At 36.5% G+C, this 8,149-nt stretch overlaps 2 protein-coding genes across 2 annotated transcripts; both read left to right on the top strand.

Moving 5' to 3' along the window:
• The first annotated feature begins 2,311 nt into the window (after window positions 1–2,311).
• On the top strand, window positions 2,312–3,778 carry LOC132313958 (UDP-glycosyltransferase 92A1-like). The gene has a single exon (XM_059812890.1). The coding sequence runs from the start codon at window positions 2,312–2,314 to the stop codon at window positions 3,776–3,778; it is 1,467 nt and encodes a 488-aa protein (XP_059668873.1).
• A 2,010-nt stretch (window positions 3,779–5,788) lies between these two features.
• On the top strand, window positions 5,789–7,648 carry LOC132311335 (UDP-glycosyltransferase 92A1-like). The gene has a single exon (XM_059809212.1). It carries the CDS (start codon window positions 5,881–5,883, stop codon window positions 7,351–7,353), a length of 1,473 nt encoding a protein of 490 aa, XP_059665195.1. The 5' UTR covers window positions 5,789–5,880; the 3' UTR covers window positions 7,354–7,648.
• Window positions 7,649–8,149: the final 501 nt, after the last annotated feature.

Here is an 8,149-nt window from a genome sequence, read left to right as displayed (position 1 = left end):
CGTCAACCTCGTGGTAGAGATTGTAAAGGTATGGTGAGGAAAGAATGGCAGAGATAAAGAGATACTGGAGACTTAAAAGACAAATGGAAGGGCATACATTAAAAATATATATATAAAAAAAAAAATGAAGAAAGATAATGGGGACTATGACACAGATATATATACTAGTCTATTAATTATGAATTCAATCCACTGCTTATTCAATTCAACAAAGATATTGTTGATTATTGTTTAGGAATGGTAGTTTTGATTATTTTAATGTATTAGCACTGTTTGTTAATTTTTGTGTATCTTATATGGATTGTATTAAATTTATAGTTTGGAGAATGCCATAGAAACTTTTTTCAAAAATGCATAGGTAAAATGAAGGCAAAATCTGGTTTAAGAAGTGTGCTTAATCAAGTGACTTTGCACTACTTTGGGCTTTTAAGAGCTCTTGGTGGGAATTCATTATATTTGATTGTATTAATACTCCCTTTTCTGCATTAAAAAGTGAGGAAGTTTTTGGAGCTGAGTCATATGTAGACACAGTTGCATAAGACACAAATTTTAACCACCAAATAACTGCAATCAAGGAGATCGAATGTTGTCTGAAACTGTCGTGTCTTGCTCTCTTTGCGGGTCATACAGCCACAAGCTACTCATCTTAACAAATATATATTTTATTTCGGTTGGTATCATCCTCTCTAATATTTTATCTTTATCTTTCTTAATCATTATTTGTGTACATATCTTTTTGATATATTAATAACTCCAATTCTACATTAATTATTTGTTTACACATCCTTGTGATATATTAATCACTCCGGCCAATTATACATTGTCTTTTTACAAGTTTTCCATGTCAACGATTTTGGAGCCTTTCGTTTGAAACAGTTCACAAGGGACAGCAATCCAAGACAGAATATGAGATGGTATATTTCCCTCCACATTAGATACAAAGGATCAACAGTGTAGTGACAAGGAAAATCCTTAGGACAATCCTTAGCTTGTTCGCTTCTTGATAAGTGTATCCTCTTTCTTTCTCTTCTTCCTCCACTGGGGGCGGAGTCAGGATCTTGAAGTTGGGGGGTCAAAATTATAAGCAACACTACTTAGCTAGAACTTTTAGAGAAAAATATATATATATATTACGTAGTCAAAAAAATTTTACTATTTATTATATTTATACAAAAATATATCTATCTAAATTTTTTATTAAAAAAAAAAAATAGACATGCACCCACACAAAAATACTTATATACATACAAAATTTATACTAGAGGAACAAAAAAAAAACTTTGAGATTAACCTGACTGGTGTGCATAAAAATTATCTACATCCAATGAAAAAAAGTGATTCCTTAGGTCAAATAAGGTTATGAAAAGAATCGTGATTGAGTTGGAATTTTAGGATAATAAGGTTATGGAAATAATCGTGATTGAATTGGAGGGATTTTAAGATAGAACATTATGGAAAGAATTCTGTTTGAGTTAAAATTTTAAGATAGTCACATTAAATTTTTATATAAGTCATTGTTTATATCACTCAGTATCTTTTAAATGCTAATTAAAGAAAAAAAAATTTTTTATTTTTTCTTAAGAGGGCCAAGTATAGATTTTATACCATATATGCTATATTATTTTTATTTTTATCTATACTAACAAATAAATTCCAAAAAATTAGGGGGGGCCATGGCCACCCCCAACCCCACCTTGGCTCCGCCCCAGTCCTCCACCATCTATTTTCTCAAGAAAATGGCACAGAGCAACGAAAATGTTGTAGTCATATATATAATACGCTTCTTGGCCTTGGCCCTCCAATTACAGCAAAGCGGTTACAACTTACAACGTACTTAGCCTTCATCTGGTCGGTGGTCTATTTGATATTTTGTTTTTAGGATATATCGACCAATATCTACAATTATTTCAATTGTGAAAATGTTAAGGTTTTTCATTGTTTAGACTTTACCATTATAATTACTACGTATTATTATTTTATTTTTTGGGGGCCAACTTTACATTATATGTTTATATAATAAAGTTGAAGTGGCAGCTCAAAATTTTATTTCGACTTGCAAGTCCAAATTCAACCTGAACAAAGATGATCGAGCTAGATTCGGATTGATTAATTTAAGTTATAGTTCAGCTTTCTGTTCCACCAACTCCAGTATCCTATATAAGATCAGAATACCGAATTTTCTCACTTATCTTTCATTTATATCATTGTCTGACACTGAAAGGGCTAATATTAGATGCATTTGGACAACCCTTTTTGATAAGTGTACCTCATTTCTCTCTCTTCTTCCTCCAGCATCCACTTTCTCAAGAAAATGGCAGAGAGAAAAGAAAATGTTGTATTGTTCCCTTTCATGGCACAAGGCCACATAATACCCTTCTTAGCCTTAGCCCTCAAAATAGAGCAAAGAGGTTACAACATAACCTTCATCAGCACCCCTCTCAACATCAAGAAACTCCGATCCTCTCTTCCTCCAAACTCCTCCATTCGCCTCCTTGAAATTCCTTTCAACAGCTCCGACCACGGCCTCCCACCAAACGCCGAAAACACGGATGTCCTTCCCTACAACCTGATGCACACTTTTGTCGAAGCCACTCTCTCTCTCAAACCCTCTTTAAGAAAACTCCTCCATGATCTCATCCACGAGCAAGATGGTGTTCCACCGCTATGCATCATGGTGGACTTAATCTTTGCATGGTCTGCTGATATTGCGCATGAGTTCGGAGTTTTTCATGCAATCTATAACGGCTTAACAGCGTTTGGAACGGCCTGTTACTACTCCATCTGGCTCAACTTACCTCACCGCCACACGAATTCACACGAGTTCTCCTTACCGGATTTTCCTGAAGCCGGTAAACTTCACGTGTCTCAGCTATCAGAACACATGCCAGAAGCAGATGGTCCTGATCCTGTCTCGGTTTTTCAACATAAAAACCTTCCCTTATGGCTGAATTCTGATGCAATTGTATTTAACACAATTGAAGAGCTTGAAATGAAAGGATTGACCTATTTCAGACGCAAAATAGGCCGTCCGGTTTATTCAGTCGGACCATTACTTTTACCCGGAGAGAACCGCGGTAAAGAAGCTGAAATCACACCAGATCAGTGTATCAAATGGCTTGATACAAAACCACCAACTTCTGTTCTCTACGTGTCATTTGGTTCACAGAACACAATATCAGCTTCACAGATGATCAACTTGGCAAAAGCATTGGAAGCTAGTGAAAAAAATTTCATATGGGTTGTTAGGCCTCCGTTCGGATTTGATATTAATGGAGAGTTTGAAGCAGAAAAATGGTTGCCAGAAGGGTTTGTGCAGCGCGTCGAGGAACAAAAGAGAGGGCTGATTGTTGCGAGATGGGCACCTCAGGTGGAAATTTTGTCCCACAAGTCTGTTGCTGCATTCTTAACTCAGTGTGGATGGAGCTCGGCCTTGGAAGCGCTGAACCATGGCGTGCCGTTGATGGGTTGGCCAATGGCTACCGAGCAATTCTACAATGCCAAGTTTTTGGTAGAAGAGGTTGGAGTTTGTGTGGAGGTGGCTAGAGGAACTAGGTATGAGATTAAGCATGAAGATATAGTGGAGAAGATAGAGTTGGTGATGGGTGAGGAAGAGAAAGGGAAGGAAATAAGGAGGAAAGCTTGTGAATTTAAGAAGATGATGAAAGATTCCATTAGAGATGAGGAGGGTTTCAAGGGATCTTCTGTGAAAGGTATGGATGAGTTTTTTAATGCTGCACTGTTGATGAAGGAGAACACTAAGAAAAATCACGTTAATTAGGTTTTATTTAAGTGAAGTAAGAAAAATCACATTAATTAGGTTTTATTTAAGTGAAGAAGTGTTTGGATGATTGAATAATTTATGTTGGTGTTTTAGAGATGAATTAAGAAGCACATATGTTTGTGTTTTAGATATTAATTAAGAAGCATATTGGCCTGGTTTCAGGTCTTATCTGTATAATAAAACTGCTTCCCCAACCTGGGTGTTAGAAATTAATTTTTAGATAATGCGTTTTTATTTAATATTTCTTTGTAGTTGTGTTTGGTTGGTTTTTAATATTGAGAATTGAGTTTCTATTGGGAGAAAGTTTTTGGAAAAGCTTAAGCGGTTAGAGATGGTGTAACTTTAATATTTAAATTCTTGAAGCTCTCTCATGTTTGGCCTTCTTTGTGGCCTTCTTTTGGTCCATCACATGTTTTTTCAATTTTTTAATTAGGGTGATAGTGAAGTTTGAGCTCGAGACCGTTGGCTCTGATACCATGTTAACAACCATCTACTTCAAAAGCTTAAACTGTTAGGGAGGATGTAACTTTAATATTTAAATCCTTCAACAGATTGAGTAAAACTTCTGAATCCACATGTAAATTCTTGATCTTCTTTTATGCCGGGTAATAAAGAGAATATTGAAAATCCAATTGAACATTATTACTTCTTACTGTATAATTCAATAGATCTAGTTCCATGGTAGTTTCAATGTATGAGGTTGAATTTTAGATGAAGTTCTATGTCTTATATATCATGTTGACAAATTAGTTTCAAACTATCACTCCTGATAAGTGATTTTTTTTTTTTTTTTTGAAAGGTACTCTTGATGAGTGCTGGTATCTCTTTAAGGGTAGCCTTAAAACCTTACGCAAGGATAGATAAGTGACACAGAGAATCAACACATTTCATGTGTTCTCTTTATTTTACATGATCTTTATCTGTCATAGTTTTTATATTTACACAGTGAAATAGATAAACCATGCAAGCTACTCATCTTTGCTAATATTTTATTTTTATCTATCTTAGTCATTATTTGTTTATTAATCCTTTTGATTAATCACTCCAATAATACATTGGCTTTTTACAATTTTCCATGTCAAGGATTTTGGAACCTTTTGTTTGAAGTAGTTCACAGGGGACAGCAATCCAAGTCAGTCTATGAGATGGTATAGTTCTCTCCACATTAGATACATCTGAAATGTGTCAACCAACCTCATAATGGTTGCTTTGCAAAAGATGCAAACGACCAATTGTGTAGTTGACACTGGAAAGGGCTATTTTTATATGCCTTTGATTGTTCACTTGTGATAAGCGTACCCTCTTTGTTTCTCTTCTTCCTCCACTGTCCATTTTCTCAATAATATGGCGCAGAGAAGAGAAAACGTAGTATTGTTTTATAATTAAGGTTGAGTATGGATTAAAAAATCTCAACCTTAATTAGGGTTGGTTTAGGTGAGGCGTCAGAGCCCAACCTAAACCCCAATTTATTTTATTTTATTTTATTTATTTATTATTATTATAAATATACTATATATATTTAAATTATTGTCGGGTTGGACTAGTCAAGTGATCTATTTGTTATTTTGTCATAGGAACAATTATTTCAATTGTAAAAAAGTTAAAAGTTATTCATCTTTTGGCCTCTACAGTAATTTTTTTTTTTTAATTTACATCGGTTAACTTTATAATGTATACAATCCGAAATTTTAGCATGAGGTATAAGTCTGAATTCAATCTAAGCTAAAAATATTTTAAAAAGAATTGGGCTCAGATTGGTTAATTTGGATTGAAGATCAAGTTAGACTTAAATTGGAGTTAGACATTTCATACATGGAGTTGAACTCAAATGGTAACTCCAGCCCGCCCAACTTGGTGGTGTTGGCCCCCGTGTTGATGTCCCAAAAACTCCAATTGCTGGTATAAACAGATCTAATACAAGGCCCATTGCACGATATACCGAATTTTCTCACCTACCATTCTCTTGATGGTACCACCACTTTCATTGATTTCATTATTTTACACTGAAAGGGCCATATCAGGTACAGTAGGATAACCCTTATTGATAAGTGTACCCTATTCCTTTCTCTTCTTCCTCCAACTTCCACTTTCTCAAGAAAATGTTTGAGAGAAAAGAAAATGTTGTATTATTTCCATTCATGGCACAAGGCCACATAAGACCCTTCTTAGCCTTAGCCCTCCAAATAGAGAAAAGAGGATACAACATAACCTTCATCAACACCCCTCTCAACATCAAGAAACTCCGATCCTCTCTTCCTCCAAACTCCTCCATTCGCCTCCTTGAAATTCCTTTCAACAGCTCAGACCACGGCCTCCCACCAAACGCCGAAAACACGGATGTCCTTCCCTACAACCTGATTCATACTTTTATCGAAGCCACTCTCTCTCTCAAACCTTGTTTAAGAAAACTCCTCCATGATCTCATCCACGAGCAAGGTGGTGTTCCACCGCTATGCATCATGGTGGACTTGATCTTTGCATGGTCAGCTGATATTGCGCATGAGCTCGGGGTTTTTCATGCAATCTATAATGGCTTATCAGCGTTTGGGATGGCCTGTTACTACTCCATCTGGCTCAACTTACCTCACCGCCACACGAATTCACACGAGTTCTCCTTACCGGATTTTCCTGAAGCCGGTAAACTCCACGTTTCTCAGCTGTCGGAACACATGCCAGAGGCAGATGGTACTGATCCTGTCTCGGTTTTTCAACATAGAAACCTTCCCTCGTGGCTGAATTCTGATGCAATTGTGTTTAACACAATTGAAGAGCTTGAAATGAAAGGATTGACCTATTTCAGACGCAAAATAGGCCGTCCGGTTTATTCAGTCGGACCATTACTTTTACCGGGAGATAACCGCGGTAAAGAAGCTGAAATCACACCAGATCAGTGTATCAAATGGCTTGATACAAAACCACCAACTTCTGCTCTCTACGTCTCGTTTGGTTCGCAGAACACAATATCTGCTTCGCAGATGATGAACTTGGCGAAAGCATTAGAAGCTAGTGAAAAAAATTTCATATGGGTTGTTAGGCCTCCGTTCGGATTTGATATTAACGCGGAGTTTGAAGCAGAAAAATGGTTGCCAGAAGGGTTTGTGCGGCGCGTCGTTGAGGATCGAAAGAGCGGGCTCATTGTTGCGAAATGGGCACCTCAGGTGGAGATTTTGTCCCACAAGTCTGTTGCTGCATTCTTAACTCATTGTGGATGGTGCTCGGTGGTGGAAGCGCTGAACCATGGCGTGCCGTTGATGGGTTGGCCAATGGCTGCTGAGCAGTTCTACAATGCCAAGTTTTTGGTGGAAGAGGTTGGAGTTTGTGTGGAGGTGGCTAGAGGGACTAGGTCTGAGATTAAGCATGAAGATGTAGTGGAAAAGATAGAGTTGGTGATGAGTGAGGGAGAGAAAGGGAAGGAAATAAGGAGGAAAGCTTGTGAAATTAAGGAGAGGATGAAAGATGCCATTAGAGATGAGGAGGGTTTCAAGGGCTCTTCCGTGAAAGGTATGGATGAGTTTTTTAATGCTGCATTGTTGATGAAGGAGAAAAGTACCAAGTCAGATCTCATTAATTAGATTTTATTTAAGTGAAAAAGTGTTTGGATGACTGAATAATTTATATATATATATATTGGTGTTTCAGATCTTATCTTTATGTTTGGTTGGTTTTTAATAAAGACTGGGGAGTAGAGAGAACACAAGTTTGAGAAAATATTGAGAATACAACTGAATATTTTTACCTTTTACTGTATAATTGGATAGTAGATATAATCCCATGGTAGTTTCAATGTATGAGGTTGAATTTTAGCTGAAAGTTCTGTATCCTATATATCAATAATATCATGTTGAAAAACTTAATTTGCATCTATCACTCTCATTCTCTCCTCTCTCTCCCCCTATATATATATATATCTTTTCATTGCCATGACCATTTGGTCTGAAAGTTGGAGTCAAATTGCAGCTGACTAGTAAGTGGTACAGTGGTACTCCTGAAATAAGTTAAGTGGATGCCTGGTGGGGAGAGAGGGTAGAGACAATGGCATTATATGTGGTACCCATTAAATTATTGGGGGCATGTTGGGAGAAGAAGGATATCGTGGGCCCACTTATATTTTGTTCTGGCCCTTTTTTTATTTTTTTATTTTTTTTTATCACCATTTAAAAAGAATAAAATCTTTATCTTCTTTGTTTATCTTAGTCTTGAAGTCAATTGATTTTGGATACGGTTCATCAAGTTTATTTCTTAGTTTTGTTTAGTATTTTGTCATGTTCACGTGTCTGTATAGTCAATCTAAAAAAACAGCTGATGTTGCACTAATTTATGTGCCACGAAGCATGATAAAATGAAAGAAACTTGTGAAGATGTACAGCC

This window comes from Cornus florida, unplaced genomic scaffold (genome assembly GCF_030987335.1).
Source record: "Cornus florida cultivar Cherokee Brave unplaced genomic scaffold, ASM3098733v1 CherokeeBrave_3.0.0_Hap2_Chr06, whole genome shotgun sequence".
Lineage (NCBI taxonomy): Eukaryota > Viridiplantae > Streptophyta > Magnoliopsida > Cornales > Cornaceae > Cornus > Cornus florida.
Note: the sequence above shows the minus strand (reverse complement) of the source record. Positions and strands in the feature narration are given on the sequence as shown.